The 23,311-nt window shown below is 46.3% G+C and overlaps 1 protein-coding gene across 3 annotated transcripts in view; it reads right to left on the bottom strand.

Moving 5' to 3' along the window:
• The window catches only part of PAPPA2 (pappalysin 2), a 515,818-nt gene that overhangs the window by 217,455 nt on the left and 275,052 nt on the right, over window positions 1–23,311 (bottom strand). For all 3 annotated transcript variants that reach the window (XM_079106960.1, XM_079106962.1, XM_079106961.1), the window contains one exon: window positions 828–1,899. In XM_079106960.1, the coding sequence (XP_078963086.1) occupies window positions 828–1,899 (1,072 nt within the window). The remainder of the gene's footprint in view (window positions 1–827; window positions 1,900–23,311) is intronic.

The following is a 23,311-nucleotide window of genomic DNA, read 5'->3' on the forward strand; positions in this document are numbered from 1 at the left end:
GAGAGGAAGAAGCTGGCCAGGTAGAAAAGGCCAGGTCACAGCAGGACCTGTGAGTCAGATGAGGCAGTTAAGTGTTAAGTGCAGTGGGAAAAAAGTTCAGAAGGGGAATTACAGAATCTGATTTGCCTTCCACAAAAGATCCTTCTAGATGCCACATGGCAAATGGAAATTACCAGGGAACAGTGGAAGACTTTAGTCACCTAAAGGGACTTTGAGGCTAGGTATAAAGTATGCTTGTGTTCATGAAAGCACAGAACTGCTCAAACTTCACCAAAGACTGAGCAGACATGAGATGTTTCCATGGATTTGTCTGACTTTGATAAGACCCTGTGACTACAGGAAGAACAGCCTGTGTGATTGGCATTGACTGGTTTCTATCATGACCGTGTTTGTTCTCCTTGAGATCCTGACTTGGTTGGTAGACCAAGCCCTTCAGCTCCCCTGTGCCTTAGGTGGATGCCACACAGTTGTCTGCTCCTGAGTTCTGTAAGGACTGTCCCTTGTCTTCTCAGTGTCCCTAATTGCCTAACATGATACCCGGTACTTCCAAAAATCCTGATAAAGCATGAAAGAGTGATTTAGCGAGGCCCTGAACAACTTATCGAGACCCTGTCTCAAAAATAAAAAATGAAAAGGGCAGGGGATGTGGCTCAGTGGTAAAACACCCAAGTTTAATCTCTAGTACCCCCAAAAAAAATGTGTGATAGGGTGAAAGACTGTTTTATTCTGGGACTGGGTGAACCCTTTTTTGTCTCCAGAAGCCAAAGGAAAGAACAAGGATGGAAATGCACACGGTAAGTAGGACACCCCGAGCCCCAGTTCCTTACCTGTTGGGTGAGTCGGGGTCAAAGCAGGTCTTGCGCACGTCAGTCACCTCGGGGTCACAGCAGTCCCCGTCATCAAAGTCGTTCAGCATGTTGTTGCACTCCACGTGACAGCGCCCGTCCCTGCGGTTCCAGGAGTAGCAGCGGCCCTGCAGGCGGCAGTCGCCCCCATCGTAGCCGGTGAGCGGGTGCTCACACTCGGGGTCGCAATGGTCGTTGCCAATCTTGCTGGGTTCACAGTTCACAAGCACAGCCCGGTGGCGCAGGGTGGAGTTGTGGACCTGGTGGACGCTGAGCTGCCAGCTGATGTTGTAGCGGCCGAAGGCCTCGGCCAGCGCCTCGTGCTGCCTGCGGATCTGCTCCTCGCTCACGCTGGGGAGACGGCCCTCGTCGTCACAGACGTTCACCACCTGGTAGCGGATCACCTTCTCTCCCCGGAGGGGCCAGTGTCCGTTGTACTGGGAGATCAGTTCCACATTGTCACACACTGTTTGCCCACAGAGCGGGGGCTGCAAAGGTGACACCAGCTCTGGTTCCGGCTGGTGGCCCTGGAGAACCTCCAACCGGGGATACTTCTCATCTCTAAAGGGGGCCCACTGTTCCTTCAGAGGGTCAAAACTGGCCGTGAGGATCAGGGTGGTCAGCTCTTCCACCCCACTAGGATGCTGCAGACTGTGCTGTAGGCGACTCTGGGCCAGGGCAGTCGCCCAGAAGACCAGCGTGCCCAAGTGTCCACGGAAATAGTGCCCATCCTCAGAGCTGTCTCCCCCCAGGAGCAGGGAGCGGCAAGATGCCATAAAGGGGCTGTTCAGGGGTCCAGACTGGTCTAGACTACTAGCCACCCGGGTGCCGTCCACATACAGGGCCATGCGCCGTCCATCATAAGTGGCTGCCACGTGTGTCCATGTGCCTGGTTGGTAGCGGCTGTGCCCAGTCACAATGGTGGCTTTCTTCACACGATCAGTGCGGAGGGAGAAGAAGAAGCGAGCATCTCGCCTGCCCTTTTCCTTCCCCGAGCGGATCCCCAGGGCCCAGCCCTTGTCATTGACCGAGTGGGAGCAGTTATCAAACACACCTGGGAAACAAGAATTGAAGGGAGAAATACCAGATACAAAGGGAGATGGAGAAAAGGAGAAGAAAACCCATGTAAATGACCAGAATGTAGAGTTTTAATGGGAAAAAAGTGATAGTTTCCCCACCTGGGATGCTGGTCTGTATCCCAAATTAAACCATCTGCCAGCTTCCGTTCTCAAAAGGAAGCTGATTTGAGAATCCACCCAATTTGGCCGTTTTTGGTATTTTTCAATAACCAATATGGAAGCTGGAAAATGAATATCCAATGCAGGAATGCTCGGCACGCTCCCAGACTTTGAGTCCCGGCCTTCTTCACCGATCCAAACTCCTTTCCATTTCCTCAAAAGCCACGTGGGCAGTCCCTCATTCTGCAAACAACAGTAATCTCTGTCCCCTCTAAAAGTCATTTTCCTCTATTGAACATTAAAATGATGATTCTCATAGAGCAAATAAGGAGTTGGTGACTCAAAGAGTCTGTCAAAGAGGGTCACATCATCCCAGCCTGCTATTCCCCCCAGCACCTCTCCATGGACAGAGCAACGATCACTCCGGGAATGATTGCTTCTGAGAGAAAGCAAATGGTCTTGCCCCACAGTCCCAGCCTAAAAAATCAGGGAGTCAGTTCTGAGGATGATTATTCTAGACCCATAGCTGCCCACCCACCACAATTGCAAGCCAGACTTCCCGCATAAAGGAAAGTCCTTGCCATTCACTGCCTCACCACCTTGCCCGGAGTGGGCACAGGGCTGGTAAGTCTATTTGAATGAACAGAGGCAGGAACACCTGGTGATCCCTGCGGGTTGCAGTTAGCAGCAGGAGAAGGTAATCTCGCCCAGTGTGGCAGGGCCAAGGGCCCGAGTGCTCCCAGACACCAGTGGCTGGTTAACCCACCCTGCCCTCCCGGGTGCTGCTTCTTGTGTAGGCTCGGGGGCTTGTGATTGTAAGACAATGAAGGCAACATTCACTGCATGGAAGTGCACAACACTTGTTTGTTGATCTGATGAATGAATGATGGGAGAAAGCGACAAGCCCTAGAGTCATGTGCCCTGCGTTAGAAGCCAAGTCCTTCTGCCCCAGGCTCTTGAACAAGAACTTTATTTATCCTTGATCTTCTATATAGTCCAAGCCAACTACTCGTCTATGGATGGTCTCAATTTACAAGCAGAAGGCTTCCCATTCTGAAGGCAGGCAAGTAGCTGTATTTTCAGAAATGACAGAATATCTTATCACCAAAGTAAATTACTTGTGATTTAAAAGATAAAATTTTTTTTTACCAAAAACAGCTCCTACAACCCAGTGATTCAAACAGTGATATCTGGAAGAACTGGTGATGAGAAGCTGCATAGGATGTGGTGGGGATATTCCAGTGTGGGTCTGAGTTTCTTGTTTTTATGCCTAGGTTTGTTAAAGAAGCTCAAGAAATACTGCTTTGAAAATTCTTGCATTGGGTAGATTTTCAAAAAGGAAGGCAAACCTGTTCAGATCAATACTTAGTTCCCTGATTCGTAGTTTCTTCTTGGTTCACATATTTTTATAAGTAGTGCAGAGCCTTAATTATGTGTGTCTGCTGAGCTGTGAATGAATGTGCTAGAGTGTTTAAAATGAGTACCACAGAGGTACTAATTTGTCAACTATATGCTGGTTTTTAGGGAAAAAAATGGGTAGTCTAATTTATATCTGTTGCACACACAGGTATGTGTATGAATTGGGGTATAAAATACTGACTTGGCATATAAATTACCAGATAATTGACTTGATTACCTGCCAGGCATCTAGTTACCACTTCGAGCACTTTAATTTACTGTCTTTAGAACTTCTATTTAATTATCAATAAAATAATTATTTCTACTTACTTGCCTCATAGGAAGCTATAAAATTTACAACCAAGTTGCAAATTTGCAGCATTTGCCAATTTCTGTGGTGTAAATTACTCCCACAATGGCCCATTTCAAGTTACCAACATGATGTCATAGACATGGGGCTGGGAAGAGACACACAATTGGCCAGTGAGCCAGTTTGAGCCATTTCCAGTGCTGCAGGACTAAACAGGAAAGCAGATGCAAGCTGCCAGAGGTCTCTTTTTCCCTCTAACTAAAGTAGATGTGGCTGCTTTTCTGATGATCTGACTTTCCTGTGATTTAAGAGGAGTAAATGTTGCCTCCACTCTGGGTTTTGGACTTTAAGATGTCTACTTGTGAGCACCCAGAGACCAATCGTACCTGAGTACAAAATCCATCCAACCCACATCTGCTTCTCAGCGCCCTTTAACCACAAGCCATGGTCACCGCCCCCACGTGTCCTGAGAAGGATCCCAAGTCCCACTTTCTCGACCTCAGTAAGCAGAAACAAGACAAAATATGTTTCCAAAGGGAAGTTACAGAATCACCACATTCGGGAGACTTCTCTGACTTCTCAGTCTAGAACTGCAAGGGCAGTTCCAACTTCATCTAAGCCAGGGCCATATCCCTGGTGAGACTCTGAGCCGTGCAACATTGCACTTTTATAACTTTGGATGTACATGTGATAGAAGCAAGCACATTATAACTTGTTTATTCATCAAAGCCACATTCTTGGGAAGAACAGAGGGAACAGATCATGAATATGATTTATGAAATCACTCAACACCACCCTGAACTATGATAGCTCATGGTTAGAAAAATCAGATCAAATGATGTAACTTAAAAGATGGGGATGTTGCTGAAGCCAAACATTCAGACCACATCGCCTTAAAACTTTAAGAATAACTTTTTCATCTCTTGCTTACAACTGCCTTCTGTTATATGTCAATGTTCATTAAATTTAAACTTTTTTTTAACACCTTACCCTGTACTTAGACTGAGTTTGGAGGGAAAAGAAAGTAAATTAAGTGGGCATATCCCATTCATTGTATTACTGCTCTCAGTTCCAAAAATCATATTTAGAGACCATGGGTATCTTAAGACAGCAATACACTCATGTGTGTCTTCCACAAAAATAATTTGCATCTAGTTCCCTGTTATTAATAAGCAGCATTTGGAATTGATAGAGTCAACTTCCCTCAAGGAAAAAGTCCTCCTCTCAAATTGGAACATTCTTCCAGGCTGATTATGAAAAACTCAACTGAAGTGTGACTGTCATAGTAGAGGTTCACACACAATGTCGAATGGAGAAATTCCAAGGTGTGGCCCCTGTATGCAAGTAACCTTGCTTCTTTCCACTTCTTAGATTCTTTCTTTGCATTCAGGAGATCTGCTGCTTATGCCAAGAAAAAATGGAGACTCTAACTGTCTTCTAATAGATGTCTATTATAACACAACTACTGATCACGTAGCCACCCTATTAAACTATACCACAAATCTTTGAGGATTTCAGTACCCTCCCTTATAGACCAGAAACTGAGCAAGTGACTCACAGTCACATCCAGTAAGTACCAGAGACAGGATCAAAACTAAGTTTATTTGATCAAAAATTACACATCCTTCCTACTCCACTAAAATATTGCAAATACTAAAACAAACAATGTTTAGCTGTTGTTGTTTGGGAACTAAAAGAGTGACATGGGCTGCTGAATGTAGCATTAATAAATTTGTAGGTCTCTACTTGAAGACAACTAGGATCTGAATCCTAAAAAAAGTACACATTTACATCCACACCTGGAAATATTTGGGAGGAGAGAACAGAGTGGCAGACTCAGTTCTTCACATCTCCCTCTTCACCAGAGTCTGAAATGACAGGCTGCCTTGCTGGGTATTTGGTAGATTTTGGGGTGGCTCCACAGGGTCTTCTGTGATGTACAACAGTCAGCAGTTACTTCTAGGGGACCCAGAGGCAGAGGGCGTTTGCTATCCTGAAGCCGGGACTGTGAGCAAAGCGGGAGAAGGCAGAGAGAAGCTATGAGAAGAGGATACGCTGAGGACTCCCTTCAGGCCAACGGCTTTCCGGTAGAAAAGGAATCTGTGCCTGAAGAGAATGTCATAGAAATGGGAAGTGGGGTGCTCCATCTAGGAGCTGCTCCCACCTGGCCACTGCTCCAGCAGAACTGCAATGGCACACCTACTTCCCTACCAGGTCATCGCCTCCCTCCCTGTCACCTTCTGTCAGCGAGTTTTGTCCAAATGGAGTCCCTGACAAGACCAGAGAGAAAGAGTGATGCATCCACAGAGCCCCTGGCACCAGATGAGGAGGAAAAGTGTCCTCCACTCCAGGAGCTGTAAAAGTCAATAAATAGGTGAGAAAAAGCAATCTAAGATCTTCCAGGAACCCACTGCTTTGGCATGCTTATTTTATGGCAATGCAAAAGGGAAAAGTACCTTCTCAGCCCCTTCTTCTCGTCAAAGCAGAGAAGTGTCTGTATTTCAACTTATTTCAAAGAGCTTCAACAATGAGAAAGTCAAATTGCCTCACTCTGAAAGGCCACGTGGGCTGAGGCTGAGACCAATGCTCTGGGGCTCCATTCTCTTATGCCTCTCCAACTGAACCCCTCTCCCTGGTCTACACGTGCTCCCGGAACCATGATTTTCCTAAGTACTAACATGCCAAGTAGAGTCCAAGTTCCAGAAATGATATCTGTCCCATCGTCTGAAATGCCTGCCATCTATGGACATGCCATTCCAAATACCGAGTTTCATCTTGTCTGAAAAGTCCCCGACTGCCCTCATCAAAGGGATTCTCTAGTGCCACTTGCTGAGCTTTGTGTCCTGCTGATATTTTCTTTATTATTATCCATCCAAGCAACTTGAGAGTTCCTTGACGGCAAGAGCCTCTTAGACATCAGTGGACTTCCCCCAAGGTCAAGGGAGGGCAGGTCTTGCTCTTTCTTTGCACCCCCTCTGCTACGGAAGTCACATTGAGTCACGAGAGTCTTGACTGTGAGGAAGTGTTTCCACCAATCTTGGGGGTTCTTGGTTGCCCTGCAATTTCATGTGACTGACAGGAATGAACCAAAGGGGTTCACGGGTTCTCGCTGTGGCTACAGGTGGTGTCAGGTGTGCTTTTCCTGCCATCACGTGACAAACTGCTTCCTTCTGAACCCTACACAGGTGAATGACAACACCGTGGCATGACAAAGGCCCACCGTGGAGGGAACATTGTCCATGCAGAGTGTGACAGACATCTTTCAGCGGTAAGCCCAGCTGACAGGGGGTGAAGGTAAGGTCAGGTGGACACGGTGGGGGAAGCTCACTTCCAGGAAATGGCCCCAGTGAAGCTCTGCTCTGCGCCTCTGGAGGATCAGTCGGGTGACAGCCATGCTTCTCCAGGAAGCCCCAGCAGCTTCTGGGAAGGTGAGGCTCCGTTCAACAAAACAGGAATCACGCTTGGTGTCATCCATTCTGGTAACTCAAAAAACATGCTGTGTGGTGTAAGCTTGGTTTTAGGAGGAAAATGAGCAAAAAAACAAGTCCAGGGGAGGTCACAGCCATAAATCAGCCTGCTGCAAGGCAGGGCCCTTTCTCAGGATGGCATGGCTGGGGCTGCTCCACAGGCATGTGCGCTGCTTCTGCAGACCTACTCCCCGCCCCCCAGGGAGAGCATGAGAGGGATGAAGAGGACAGAGGAGAAGGAGAGAAGCCATCCATCAAAGACCTAGCACACCTGCAGAGAGCAGGACCATGAGCAGGAAGAACGAGAGCGGCGAGCCAGGGAGGGTCTCTCAGCTGCTCCAGATGGTCTCCGTCAGGACAGGTGTAGGCTCAGCTTTTCATTTGCAAGTCCAAGGAGTCAGGAGTTGGCGCGGGTGAGGAGCCTCCTGGGCTGTTCCCTGGCACCTTGGCCACAGATCGCTCATCCTCTCCTTACAGAGCTCTTCTCACTTTAGTCGTGGTCTCATGAGCAAAGATGGGACCCTGGGGGAGGGGGTTCCCCGGCTCTCCACAGGCCACGCATGAACAAGGTGAGGGTTCAGGAGGCAGGTTTGCAGGGAGAGGGGAGGGCTGCTTTGAAACGGCCTGAGAGAGCAAGAAAACACAGAAGGCAAGGCGGGGAAGAAGCAGCTGAAGGAGTTCACAACTCAGGAAAGGCGACCCGTGCATGTCACCTCTAGAAGGTAGTCAAGAGTTCCCGGCACAGCGACGCTAAGTGTTGGCTTCTCTGAGATGCTACTGTTACTGACTGAGGGTGTGGGCAGGGCAGGGGGCTGATTCTAAAGCACGCCCACCTTGTGCACTACCTAGTATCAGAAGCACCTGCCTAAGAGTCCGGCTGAAGCGGCACACAGACCTCCGGGAAGACCAGAGGCTCCAGACCAGAGCTTCTCACATTTTACTAGGGATTGAAAAGCCAGGTCTCAGCAGTGACTGCAATCCCACCTTCCCACGAGCCTCCCAGGACTGACGTGCTGAGCCTCAGACTACACTCTGAGCAGCAATGCTGCCCGGCCTTTGTCGTTGGGGAAGGGGGGTTTGTTCGTTGGCTACGTTTGATTGTTTTGGGCGGTGCTGGAGTGAAGAGCACCACCACTGAGCTACCCCTCCAGCTTTGTTTTGTGTTCTGGTTTGTTTGTTGGTTAGGTTTTTTGGTTTTTCTGGTGGTACTGGGGATCCAACCCATGACTCATGTGCTATGCACATGCCCAACTGCTGAGCTGCAACTCGCAGGCCCTCAGGAACAGGTCTCCAAATCAGAGTAGACTGTCTCTGAGGATAGGCTTTGTCAACAGTGAGTGATAAACATTCATCTAGTGACTGTAACACCATTCCCACCCTCAGGTGAGCCCCCTCTACTCCACCTTCACCTCTCTTATTACACACACACACACAGGCTCACATATAGATGCAAACACACCATAGACATGTTTGCCCAGTGATCCTTTGGGACACCTCTTTGCTCACTTATCACTAGCACAATATTAGGTGCCAACAATAGAGGGGAGAGCCTAGTGGGTACAAAGACACAAACAGGAAACTCAGAAATAAAAATTTCAAGTGGACATAAGAATTTCAAGTGTTCAACATCAAAGAAATGCAAATGAAGACAAGATAAAATTCTCATCTATCAACCTGGCAAAGGAAGAACAGCAATAGTCTCTAGATAAGGCGTCATTGTGGAGGAAAAGGCACACTTGTGCACTGCTGGAGAAAAAGAATTGGTAACCCATTCTGGAGAGCCATTTGAAAATCATTTGCCAAAACATTCAGACCCTCCAGCCCCATCATTTCAGTCCTAAGAATCCTCCTTAGGAAAACAGTCTAAGAGGTATGTTCACAGGATGTTCACAACAGCATTACTTAATCACAGAAAAATAACACAGTCCATACCACCCTACCATTTTAAAAAAATCATATTTTTGAAGAATATTTAGGGACCAGGAAGAAAATATTCACAGCTTATTTATTAGAAAACAAGGTAAATTCTGAAACAATATATATACTCTAATCCAGATTATTTAAAATAATATATGGTCTATTTCAAAAGTACAGATTCATAGGAAAAATATTTTTAATTTTAATTTTTTAATTTAATTAATTTTAATTTTTTAATTTATTAAACAACCTAAGTCTACTCCTCCTAAAGGATTTTAAGTAGAAAAAATGAACTAATCAGATTTTGTTAGAAGATTAGAATAAGAAAAATGTAAGGACAAAAATAAGTTAGTAGGTAAATAGTAAATTGATCATTTTCATTTCTACATGGCCTTGAGGTTGATTAAAGGAATCTTGCATTTCTGGAAAAATCTATAAACAGCAGGCACAGGTCCGTGTGAAGCCCACAGCTGTGAAGAACCAGGCCCAGTGCTGCCATCACCCTGGATCACCCTGGAATGATCGAGAGCAGCAGAAGCCTTCTCCAGGGAACTTGCCTGGCCACCAAGCAACAAGCCCTGTGACTTGTTACTATTTTCTTGCTGAGAAAGCAACACACAGAGACCAGGTTGTCGACCTAGAGTTGTAACATGCCCTGCCAAGAATGACCAGTGCCTTCAGGAGTTTTCTGGGTATCTCTCAGGACAATCCTGCCCCTTTCTCAGCTTCCCCAGACTCTCCAAGGCCTTGGAGACCCACCAGTGACCAAGAAGAGCCAGCCCAGCAGCCAACTGAAAACCAAAAAGAGAGTTCAATCTGTTGAAGCTCAAAGAACAGGCTGTGGAGCTCGAGACCCTAGATCAACCACATGCACTGGCTCTGCCACCCTAAGCAACCTGATGCAATTCTTCAAACTTTACTTCCTCATCCCTGGCAAGTGGAGGCCAGAATCAGGCCTCACGTGGGGAGGATTAAATGAAGGCACACATGCAAAACAAAGGAGTGCTCAGACTTATTAAGCTCGCAATAACATCATTCTCTGCTAACATCATTGTTAGCCTTTCAGCATATTTAGGCCTATCTCTTCACGTGTCTAATAAGCCTGGCGAAAGCTGCCTACCTGCCTTCCACTCTCCACACTCCCGTGTGTAAGGCTGACATCTACCCCATGTAGGAATGAGTAATCCATTAATGGACTAAATCCACAAAAGAGCATCTTCCTAACTGAAAATATGTCACAAGACACTAAAAACCCCTCACCTCTAATAAAGAAAATCCCTCCAGCCTTCTGTACCACTTCCTCCCCGTAGTGGGGGCAGTTACCAGTCTGCCCAGCATGTCTCCACCCACAATGCTGGTAGAAAAGCACGCTGGCTTTCCACTTCCTTCCCCATTACCTGGGAGGGACCAAGAAGAATTGAGCCACCATCAGACTTGTCACCTCTTGACTCTCCTGGGCAATTTCCTTTAGAGTCAGTATTTTGCCCAACATCACCCACCATCTGAGAACATTTAGCAACTTTATCTTTCCCCACATAGGAAAATAAATAAATAACCAAAATCAAATAAGCATTGTAATGTTGTGAAGATAAGATGCCTTATCTTCACCTTGATAAGATGCCCCAGCACCTGCCCATCCTGGGAGGGCCTCAGTGGTATTCACAGCAGGATGCCACCTTCTTCCCCAGCCTGCCTCCATCTCTACCAAGAGCTGCCCAAGAACTCTCTCTCGCAGCTACCAAGCAGCACCACCATCAGTTCTGTCATTTTTCTCCTCTGCCAAATAAATAATTTTGAGACTCCTCTCAGAAATTTGCTCTGGCATTTCTTTTACTGAGTGCAATTTACAGAATCAACACTACCTTAAGAAGTGCCTAAATATTATCACATACAGACTCAATGATGCAGAGGCGCTGCAGGAGTCACTATGTAAAGCAAGCCTGCAGAAGACCCTTTTGCAATGAAACTACTTCCCCATTGCCTGGAGGCTGAGGGTGTCTAAAGCGATACACTACTTGACTCTGCCAACATTAGCCTGCTGTGTCTTATTGTCATCCTCTGTAAACCTCTCTGCTCATTTAATAAGAGCTGAACACTTTTGCTTTCTCTGTGCCATCACAAGTAAGGCAAGAAAGAGGACTCTGGTTGCCTTATAGGGAACGAGTTGAGGCTGGTGACCCAGAGATCACACACACCAAATAGTGGGGCAGTCGACTTGAATGCTCTCAGCCCCTTTTCCATGAGTGTGAAAGTCTGGAAGAAACAGAGGACAGAGTGTATGTCCCCAAACTGAATCCAGGTGAGTCTTCAGAGCCTAGTGTTCAAAGAGGACACTTAAATTTGGCCCCAGAGTAAATCCCTGCAGTGACATAGGTTGGCCACTTAACTCCTGAGTGAGAATGAGAAAGGACAAAGGGAAATAGTGATCAAGTTCACTGGCATCTCAGGTCATATGAGGACTATGGTCCTCATTGGTTTTGTTTGTTTGTTTCATTTTCTTACTGAAAATCTTCCTTAAAAATCTTTTTTTCTGCTTTCCAGTGAGAGATTTAAATCAAGCAGAGGCAATCCAATAGAGTTGAAACTACACCAAATTGCAAGGCAGGAAACCTGAGAGCACAGTCTCAGCCTGCCCCTGTGTAATGTCAGGAAGTTCCCTTTCCCTCTCTGTGCCTCACTGTCCCATTTGCAAAGTGGAGACTGGGGTGGGCTGTCTGCTGCCTGGACAGACTGTGCCTGGAATCTCTGTCCCTAGATTTACATCAAAGGATTTTCAGGTCATAGCTAGAACTGTTTCTCACTACCCCAAACCTTCATGGCTGAGGCTACAGAAGGTGGAACAGATTGGGCTGAACCCACGTGTTAAAGGGCAGGGTCTTTTCCCACTGGGGTCCTCTTTTGAACTCACCTTTTTATCATGTACCCATCCTCCTAAAAAGCAGAATAACCAAAGCACAGTTAAGGATCCTGTTTAGTTGGAATCCAGTTAAGCAGGTTTCACTACAATTACATGTTAAATTGTACCATATAGACATCCATTAAACAAAAGTTTCAGAGAAGGAGACTAGCAGGGGCAGGGAAGGCCCCAGGGAAGGGCAGCCTGAGCCAGGACTGGCAGCGTCCTAACAGCCAGTTCTGGTCCCTGGGCGCCACAGAGCTCTGCAGATAACAAAAACAGCAACCAAAATTCAGAGAGCACCTGTGCCAGGCACCACCCCAAGCCTCCGGTTCATTTTAACTTATTTAATCATCACAACAATTCTGACACAGAAGTCACCACTGTTTCAATTTTGCAGATGAGGGGACTTGAACTTGCCAAGTGTATAGTTCTAGTAAAGGACCTGAACCCAGAACATCAGACCCCACCTCAGCCTTCCTACCCACTACATGTAGGAAATGAATTTAGACAGATGGTGGGGGGGAGGCATGACACTGAAGACAAGGGGACAGCTTGCACGGAGGCCAGAAGCAGGTAAGCAGCAGGCTGTGGGGAGAGGAGAGAAAGAGGCGCCTGGCTCAGGGATGCACGCATCATGCTGAAGAGTCCCCCAAGGTCAGAGGCTGTACCTGCTGCATGCAGCAGCTCGAAGGGGCAGCCACAGGGTGCTGGGTCGGAGAGCAGAAAGGCTGCAGGCTGGCAGGAAGCAGGACCAGGAGGATCTTGTTGACAGAAGTGCCCAGGGAATGCAAGGTAAGCAGCTGTTTCCCCCCTTTGGTGCCTGGGTTTCTGCAGCATGTGGCGACACACTGTCACTGCTCAGTCCCCAGAAATGCTGAGAGGAGAAGGGCAAAGAGGAAGAGAGGGTGGGATTACCACCCAGTGTCCCCACCTCTACCATGGCTGGTCCCTGATTGAGGTCAATCAAGTGACGTCCCACACCCTGCTCAAGGGCCCAGCAAGAATGCCACAGCCAGGAAGGGAATCCTGCTAGGATGACCTCCTTCTTCAGGATCCATGCCACGTATGTACTATCAGGATTATGAGGATATTCTATTGTGTAATTATTCCAAATTATTCATGTGCCTTGGAACAAACAATAAAACTAAAATAGACCTTTACTGTGGTTAGTGTTTATTCCATGTGAAGTTGGAGTTCATTTCAAAATTAGTTATTAAATACCTACTTTGTGCTCAATAAATATCTGTTGAATATAAAGGAACTAGTGAGTGTCTGGATAAAAAAATGAGCTGACCTAGGAGTTGCCAATGAATACATTAAACGGACTTTACCCCCACAGAGAATTTTATAAAAACCCCAGATTTTATGAGGACTAGAAAAGGAACAACCCTGGAAAGACCTGGAGCCCAAGGAACATGCCCAGGTCCCTGCTAGCCTGTTTATCAGGCTGGCTCCAGAGGTGCCCTTCTCCACTCCCTTCCACTCCAGGAACTAGGCACAAACACACACAAAAGCCCAGAGAGTGAGAAAGAGACTCTGCATGAAAACCCGAAGAAGCACTTCAAGAGAAAATTGCTGAAATTTTAGAAATAATCTTGGTTAAACCAAGTTGTAAACGGCATGCAATTTTTCTAGATTAGTTTCCAGTCAATATTTATCAAGGCGGGAGAGTGAATTGAGGTACAGGATAAGAATAATGGCTCTTTCCAGTTGTTAGGAGATTTCAAGCATCTTGACCATCTTCCAAATCAATAACTTTAAGATGACCAGGCCTTCCTTCCCACTTTCAAATAGAATAATTCACTTTGCAGATTCTAAGACTGATTCCTTACTGACGTACTTTTATTCATTCACCCTCTGTCAAATATTTATTGGAAGAGTGATTTATTACTAGCTGACCATGCACAAGGTGCTAGGGATGCCACAATGAACCAGGACAACCTCTGGCCCCCGAAGACTTACAGCCAGGGTTGGGGAGCTAGCTTGGGATAGAAATGACCAGGAGGTGGGGCCATGTCTGCCTGTTTAATGCCTAAGCCCAGTATAGTACCTGGCATATGAGTATGTGTCTAGTGAACAGAAATCAAAATGGAAATTATGGTAAATTCTTCTAAGTATTTTGATAAAGCAGAGTAAAGGTCCCAGGAGAACAAATCTAGATTAGTCTTGAGGAAGATCAAGGTCAATTTCTGGGAAGAGATGTCCCATGAACTGAAAACTCAGGTGGTGAACAAGAGCCAGTTGGGTGAATACGGGTTTGGGGAACAGTTTACTGTTAGACAAAGGGCAGATATCAGAGGCCCAAGTCCAGGAAGAGATGGTATATCTGTACCACTGACAGCAGTTTGGTGCTTTTGGAAGTTGAACTGAAGGGGCACATACTTGTGAATGCATTTGATCATGGTCGTGAGTGCTTGTGAGTCTGTGTATGTGAGTGTGCATGTATGTATGTGCATGCATGTGTACACACACGTACATGTGTGTATATGCTTACACGTGTCTGTGTACGAGTATGCATACATATATATGTGCATGCATGTGTGCACGTGTATACATGTGGGTGTGCAAGTGTGTGCCTAGCCTAAAGGATAGTATGAACTTGAGGAGGTGGTAAGTAGAATGCCATTTGACATGAAGGTCATGAGCTTCATACTGAGGGCACAGCAGAATCATCTAATGGTTGTAGGCAAGAAAGCAACAAGCTGCTTTGCATTTGAGAAAGCTCAGATAGCTTGCAGCCCAGTGATTGATCTCTCCAGGAGTTACAGGCCATAAGGATGAACATAGCAGGACCAAAACAGTGCAGACACAAACCAGTCATCACTGGGTGATTGATGTTTGGTATTGTATGGGATGCGGTAGAGGGTGAGGGGCAACAAAGCGAGATAGGAACTCTCAGAGACCTAGGCAGCATGGCAGGGCCCTTTGTTGACCTGCAGGAAACAGAAGAGTAGGTGTGAGACATAGCGGGCTTCAGTTGAGCAGTCTGGGATCCTTCACTCCCTATTTCTCCTGCTGTAAAAAATTAGAAACAGTATTGCATAGAAGAGAAGAACATGAGCTCTAGGGACAGACACCAAAGTTCAAAGCTTGGCTCTGCATGGGCTGGCTGCATGACCTTGGCTCTGTATCGACTGGCCTGTGTGACCTTGGGCCGGGTCTTATTTCTCTCTGTACTCCAGTTTCTCCATTTCTTTTCTTGAGAAGCTCTTGAGTTAATATTTGTAAACTGACTGCTGTAGAACCTGGCACAGAGTAAGTACTACAGACATATTTGTTAAGAAAGAATATCTGCAATAATTTCTCAGACTGATTGTGTTTGCGTGCACGTGCTTTACATTTGTGTGTATTTATCTTCTGATATTTTCTTGGTTTGTGCTGTCTTGAGATTAGTAGTTCTTCAACGTGAGGCCTGGGGCTTGGATCTTTGACCATGAAACGAGATCTCTCCAAGCCTGTACTGCTCTCATGTCTTTCTTCTCAGCCACCATTCTGTATACATTCTGCATCTAGGTGTGCCAGACCCGCTGTCTGTCTTCAGCCATCTTCTCCCCTGCCTCTCTCTGCTTACTATAATAGCAACTCTCCTCCTGGGTGCCAGCTCTAGAGCAGAACTGCTCTCTGTAAAGTTACCAGTGCTTCCTGACCACAAAGTCCAAAGAACCCTCTTTAGGCAGTCTTGCTTGGTGCTCCTGCACTGTCTGACCTCCTTTATCTTCTTCCCAATTCTACCACATTAGAGCCCTTCCTCTGTCTCTTCAGTTACCTCCTTGGGCTCATCCAAGCAAGTCTGGCCACTGCCACAAGCCAGGCTGTAGTAATCCATTTATAGGAAGCCACCCACCGGACCTTGAGTACCTTTCAGGAAAGCCTCTGCCTTAGCAGTCCTTAATTCCCCAGCATGTGGTTAAATGCTTCACAATTCACCTAACAGAAGCTCAATAATGTTGAGCAAATGAATGAATGAATATATAGAACCAAAGTATTTCTTTAATTTCCTGACCAGAATGTGCATCAACTACATGTATGAAACTTAGCAAGTACTGAGTCACCACCTAAACGATGACTGATTAATCCATTAACTTTTAAGCTCTGAGACTTCTCTGATCAAGTAACTGGACTTCTAACCCAGAAATGTGCCATAATGCCTGGTCTTGATATCCTAGCTGGTAGTCATGGCAACACTTCAATTTCAGAAAGTCCTGAGCCCTTGGGTTCCAGTTACCATATTGCATATCTGAGCAGAGCCACTTTTCTTTACCACTCACTTCTGACTTATAAAGAGAACTGGGATGTTTTTGTTTGCCTACTGAGCTTTATTTCCTGGCTGTTCTCTCTTTAAAAAAAAAAAAAAAATCCAAAAAGGCGGATTGTTTTAAAGCAGGTAGTAAACATGGGAAGGGAAGAATGCTGCTACTCTCTGGACACAAACTTGGCATTGAAATATGCTTTCTGGAAGGTGCTAGGACGAGGGTGTGTACAACGTGAGCAGAAACAGATTTGATGAGCCCCCAGAGTAACCTAATTCCATGTATTCCAGGGCAGAAGCCCAGGATTTATGTACTTGTTTATGACATCAGGAACCAAAGCATGGATATTAGGCATATGAGGCTCAGGATCCAGACTAAGGTGCTGCCTTCCTCTTAATAAACACCAAATAAGGTGTTTATTTGGCCTCCTCAAGGCATGAACTAAAACAGGAAAGAGAAGGAGCCAGACTCCTGGCACACACGTTCTGAATGAATTAGATGCTCAGAGGAACAAGAAAGAAGTGCGCAGAGGATTTAGCAGAGGTAAAGGACAGGGTGCTGCTAGTGACAAGCAAACATTGAATTTATTTGGGTCACCAAAAGCCCAAAGAAGGTAGTGGTGAGTCCTACTCTCTAACCCTGCCTCCACCTTTTCTGAGTATTTCCAACTCAACAACCTCTAGAACTGTACCCAGAGGTCCCAAAAGGTACAGGCTCAAAGAGGATGGGGAATGAGCCGCCAATGGAACTACCTGGGTCTGAGACAGTCGAAACTTCACTCACCACATCAAAAGAACCTAGGAGATTCTTTCACAGTAACTGCAGGTTGGGGGATGAGGAGAGGGAGGGTAATTGCAGGTGGTAGGCACTGAAGCTGCAGGGTGATGGGCAGGATGATCAGTGTCATGTTCAATGGAAACCCCTCCTTCCGACCCACATCCCAGAAAACAGCTCAATTCCAAAGTCCCGGATGGAAGCCTGTGAGTTAGATGCAAAGCCCTGAACAGAGTGGGCCCAGGCCCTCAGCTAGGGCAAAACCCAGAGAAAGCCCTGGCATCATAAGGGAGCTACGTGGGCTCCATCTTCCTGCTCTGTTTCTCTTCTCCTTTTCTTTCTGAAGGTACTGCTGTATTAGACTCTGATACAATGTGACTTTTCCAAGTGGCTGAATGTCCCCCAAAAGCCTGTAATTCAGTGTTCATCAGGTGAGAGATAACAGAGTAATGCTCTCTGGATCAAAGATGAGCTCCCCACATGCCGATGCCAGTTCATGAGAATCCGAGTTCATCTTGGGATACCCTCAAGAAGCTGGAGGAGGGAGATTGACAAGAGTCCCCATTTCAACCAGTCAGGGCTCCCTGGGATTGTAGGGGCCTTGGCATCAAAGGCCCAGGCATCTCTCCTGATTATGTAGGATGACAGCACATTTCTCCAAGACCTCCAATGCTCATCAGACATTGCCAGTGACAAAGCCCTACTCACTAGCGATGCCACAGCAACCCATTTCATTTTCGAAGGACAGCAATATAAAACCAAACCCTCATGCATTGTTGGGAATTGCAAAATGGCACAGCCATTTTGTAAAATAATCCATCAGTCCCTTGAAAACTAAACACAGAGTTACCATATGACCCAGCAATCCCTCTCCTAGATATTTAGCTACCCAAATAAAAACACATGTTCACCTGTGCACAATGTTCAAAGCAGCTCTATTCATAATAGCCCAAAGTGGAAAAGACTGAACAGTCCCTCAACTAATGACTGGATATATCTATGGAATGCTGCTCAACCACAGAAATGAATGAAGCTCTGATGCATGGTACACTATGGTGAACCTCAAGTGAAAGAAACTAAATGCAAGTAGCCGTATATTTTATGAAAAGTCCAGAATAGGCAAATCTGCAGAGACAACAGGTAGATTAGTGGTATGCCTATGCCTGTGATGGATTCAGGAAGGACAGTGCTAAGAGTATTTCTTTTGGGTCTGATGAACATGTCCTAAAATTAGATTGTGGTAACAGTTGCATAATTCTTTAACATAAAGATGCTAAAAACCATTAAGCAAACATACACTGAAATATCCCAGCTTTAAGTAATAAAGGTTATATCTCAATATGCTATTTAAAAAGAACCTTGATCATTGCACATTGTATACGTGTGAAATTTGGCAAACTATACCCCATACATATGTACAATTTCATGTCAGTAAAAAAGATTAAAAACTAAATAAAAGAAATATATATGAGCTTTACCCATAGTTAGTGTTCATCCCAAGAAACTAGCATGACTATTTCCTGCAGGAACACTCTGTGAACTTTGTTTTTACTTAAGCAAAAATAATGTTTTCCATCACTGGTCACAGTCTTTCGGCTGGCATTGTTCTGGATGGTGTGGCACAAGAAGCAAAGCAAGAGAGAACTATAGAAGAAGCAGAGCATTTGGAAAGATTCTCCTATATAAGGGGGAGGTAAAGTACTGTCACCTGTTTTTATAAATAAAGTTTTATTGGAACACAACCATGGCAATGTGTTTATATGCTGTCTTTGGCTGTTTGCATGTCCTTGTAAGTAGTTGCAACAAGGACTGAATAGCCTGCAGAGTCAGAACAATTTGCTGGCTGTCCCTCTATAGAAAAAGTCTGCAGCCCCCGCCCCGGGCTTGTGAGTCTGGAGTCCTGCCCCTGAGACCATGATCCACACACTCTCAGCAGCAGCAGCACCTAGGAGCATGTTAGGCAAAACTTCAGGCTCCAGACCTACTGAGTCCAAATCTGCATTTGGGTTAGAGAGTCGTGTAGCACATGTAGATGCCAAGACAGGATTAAATATGCAAGAATTTTATTAGAAGAGACAACTACGAGAGGAAACTGGAAGGAGCCAGAAAAGGCTGGGAGAGCCACCAGTCCATGATGCAAGCCAGACCCCGAGGAGAGGACAGAGGGAAGAAGAGTCGGGCGGCAGCCTTGTAGACTGCTGAGCGGCCTAAGGAACGCTCCGCGAAGCTTCTGATAATCCCGGAACCAGAGTCCACTGTGTCCCAGGGCCTGGTCTGCCATCCTCCCTGCCACCCTGGGTGTGGGGCCTGCATGCAGCTGCAGCGAGGCTCTTCAGAGCACAGTGCTGGTCTCTGGTCGTGCAGTTCCCCTTGGCTGTAGCCCCGCCTGACACGTCCTCTTTGTATCTACTGCTAGGTGTGCTCCCACGGCAGCCTGAACTGTCCCAGCCACCTCTGTCACATTGACACTCAAAGAGCAATGCTGTAGAAGCAGGGGTTGGCAAACCTTTTCTACAAATGACCAGGCAGTAAATATTTTAGACTTTGCAAGCTACACGGTCTCTGTTGAAACTACTAAACTCTGCCATTTAGCACAGAAGAAGCCACAGCAAATGCATAATCAGATGTGTGGCTGTGTTCCAATTAAATTTTATTTACAAAAGTTGGTTCTGGCTTTGCAGCCAGTGTGGCCCATAGACCATAGTATGCCAGGTCTGCTCTAGAGCTGTAGAGTTTGAGCTTTCTTAAAGTCATCAAAAAGTCTCTCATGTGAAATAGGAAGAGAGGGGTGGTTCCTGTTGAAGAAGCCCAGGGAGCCCCTCGCTCAGGGTTTCCCTGAGAGGCCCCTGAGACATCCCAGCAGGCAGCAGAAGCAGAATTTGAAAGCCATTGGCCTGCATCCTCCCAAAGAGCCTCCAGTGTCCAAGGTTCCCCGAACCTCTCACTCACCAGGGGCATCCAGCAATCGCCATTTCTACATTATTCTACAAACTTCACTGAGATTCTAATACTGTGGTGGATGTTTGGTGATGACAAAAGTCAATCACAAAGGCATTTGGCTCCTGAGAAGTTTTCAGGGGATAGAAATGAGACACACATGTAACTAGTAAAGAGGAGGCACCCCACAACCTGGGAGAGCGCGCATGAAGCAGACAGAGGAGATGGTCCCACACAGGGAGTCAGAGAAGTCCCCGTGACGGGCCTGCAGTGGGCTGTAAGAGAAGGCCATGCTGGCGCTCTGTTTACCTCTGTCAACACACACTCCTGTCGCCACCATGCCTTTCTTCTGGAGGGTCAGAAAGCCACGCAACGGGAACTCTCCTGTGTGAAGTTGCTAATTTACAACCATCAGGCACACGCCCTCCTCTGACATAAAACTCAGGAGTCTCTTCGTCATCACAGTGGCAAACCCGCCCCGGAGGCCCACAGCAGGCCCCAGCTCCACGGCTCTTATGGCTCTTCGACACCAAGGGCAGGCCTGCCGTGGCCTCACTGCATAGCTGGGTCCTGGTTGGGAGCTGAGTTCTGGTAAATAGGAACCGGACCATCCCTCAGGGTCCTGTGAGGACACACGGTGTGAATTTGATCATTGCTGCACATGGGAAAGAGCTGAGGAGGAGGCCATAGAAAGCTTGTCTTCACAGGCCTGAAAGCCCCGTGTAAATCTTAAGTCTTGCTGGATAAAGTCAGCTACAGTACACGTGCCCGCCCCCATTTTCTTTACATCTGTGTGAATCTGTCTTCCACAAAGCTCCACATTCCGCTGAAGAACTCCTTACTCTGAATACAAAGTTCCTCATTGGGAGAGAAGGGAATGTCAAGCCATCCTATAAAATCTCATTTAGATGTCAGTCAAAACAGAAAAGCCATCAATAGGCTCTGAACAATGGACTAATGTCAGCAGACCCTGGCCATCGAAATCCAGAAAGCCCTAAATGTTATGTAAGCCATGTGAACATGTACATTTTTCTAGAGAGTAAGCATAGCTTTCATTGGCTTTTCAAAAGGACTTACAGTTCCAAAAAAAACTTTAGCACCATTGTTCAATTTATTTGAAATAGTACCGCTGCCCAAGCTAAAAAAAAATGACAGTTTTTAAAAATAAAATAAATGGGTCCTTTGGGGCCTCTGTCTGATTCTAGTCCTTAAGTATCCTGAGACCATGCTGTTAAAAAAACAGAAACAAAAACAAAACACCACCCTATTTACCACAATTCCTATTTTACAGATAAGCACATTAAATTCCTAAGGAATTAAAGTTAATATCTCACCTACAGAAAAATGAGAGGCTAGTAGGTTAGAACCAAAGAAGAATGGGTTGACACACACTCTTAGTAATAGATGCCTCCCACTTTTGACACCTGCCATGTCATAAATACGCCTCATGGGTCAGGTCCTGTGTTGTCACTTCATATACACAACTTATTTAAACATCAACTCTACAAGACATTCACTTATTTGTCTTTTTCTGTTTTTCTTCTTCTTTTTTTTTTTTTTTTTTTTTTGGAGATTAGTTCTATTTAGATGGAACCATACTTTTATATATATATATATATATATTGTTTTTTCTCATTTTTCAATTTGAAGAAACAAAAGTTCAGAAAAGTTCAGTGAACTTCCAAGGACCACAGCTCTGATAAGTTTTAAGAAGGGACCTGATTCCAGATCTGTCTTCCTCCCAAATTCCACACTGGGACATGCTCTAAAACTTGGATCCTCAGAGAAGGAAAACTTGCCCCCCTGTCGGGGACAGTTTCTTAGACATCTTTGTATTCCCCACGGTGGCTTGCGGCACTCTGCATGGCAAGGTACTCAAATAAATATTTGTTGGATGAAGAAACCTGGGCTCCAGTCCTGCCGTGGATTTAGTGACTCAGTCTCCTACATCTTGGAGTTGCAGGTGGTTACTCAGCTGGGCCACTTCAGGGAACATTTGAAATCAATTAGGGGTGTGGAGGAACCTATTAAATTTTCTCTTTTGTGTATGTTGGGGTTGAAGGAGAGGAAAGGAAGTCCAGAAGGCGGGAAGGAACAGGATGGTTTCAGGTTGAGTGCTGGAGCATCAAGCGTTCCCCCAGATTCCCCCACTCAGTTCCAATGGCCCTCCCGAATGGGGCCCAGGCCTCAGACTACTGCCAGTGTCACACAGACAGGCCCTCCCTAGCTGCTTCTGGGGGACCCTCCAGGGGAGCAGTTGCATGCCTCCCTCCCCTAGATCTCAGTTGATCTGCTTCAGCCATGGACAACAGACAACTGCGGAAGGCCTACCTTGCAGGAAGGCCTACGCCCCATGAGAGACCCTCAGCACCGACAGTCTGTGAGCCCCACATCATCCTCAACCCTAAATAAAACTGTTGTGGCAATCCATTCTGGAGTCCAGCTTCCTATTTTGAAAAAATGTGAGTATTGGGGTGGAAGGAGAGGACAGCTCTAGTTGTTTTCTTTGCTAGTTGCTAGAAATACAAGCCAGTCACAACCCTAAAAATGCCATATTAGCTTTTGGGGAGGAAAAAAAAAAAAAAAGAAAAGAAAACCCCATATGAGGCTAAATCCCAGAGATGCCTACTAACAACATTCTGGGAGAGGATGATTAAATTACACGCTGAGGCCAGGGCAGGACAGCCCTCCAAGAAATCACAGTCCGGCTCTGAGGCTTCCTGCTCTGCTGTAATGAGGCAACACTGCCACCTAGTGCCCGAGTGGGAAGTATTCCCTAAGGCCCCACCTCTGGGGGTGGGGCTGCCTCTGCAACAGTTGGTGTAAGCCAAATTGCTGATGACTCTACTCAAGAGGAAACACCTCAGGCTTGGTAGAATGAAGTCTGGGAAAGGGGGTTTAAGTTAAGTAGGTAGAAGCTGAGGTTTGAGAGCTGTTGGGAAGGAGTGTGGGAGCCAAGTCTTTGCAGCACCTTGTACTGTCCTCAGGAAAGCAGAACTGCAGTAGTTGAAGCATTTGTCGCTCCAGGGACATGATGTTGTATTGTTGGTTTGAATAAGGGAAGCCAACCACCCTAGGAATAGGTAGTGACCAGCTCAAGGACCAGTGCTAGGGAAGAGGGAAGAGGGGCTCTCTGTTGATAGATGGGAGTCATTCGGTGCAATGAATTCCTGACTCCTTGCTTGGTGACCACATGGTTCTCAGTCACGGGGTCCACAGGTGAGTGGCATGGTAATCAGTATGAGCAGACAGGATACCTAAATCCTCAGAAGCCCATCTGCCAGAATCTTGACAAATGGCGACCTTGTTTCCAACCCCTAAATTTCACAAACTTTT

Source organism: Sciurus vulgaris (assembly GCF_902686455.1).
Source record: "Sciurus vulgaris genome assembly, chromosome: 12".
Taxonomy (NCBI): Eukaryota; Metazoa; Chordata; class Mammalia; order Rodentia; family Sciuridae; genus Sciurus; species Sciurus vulgaris.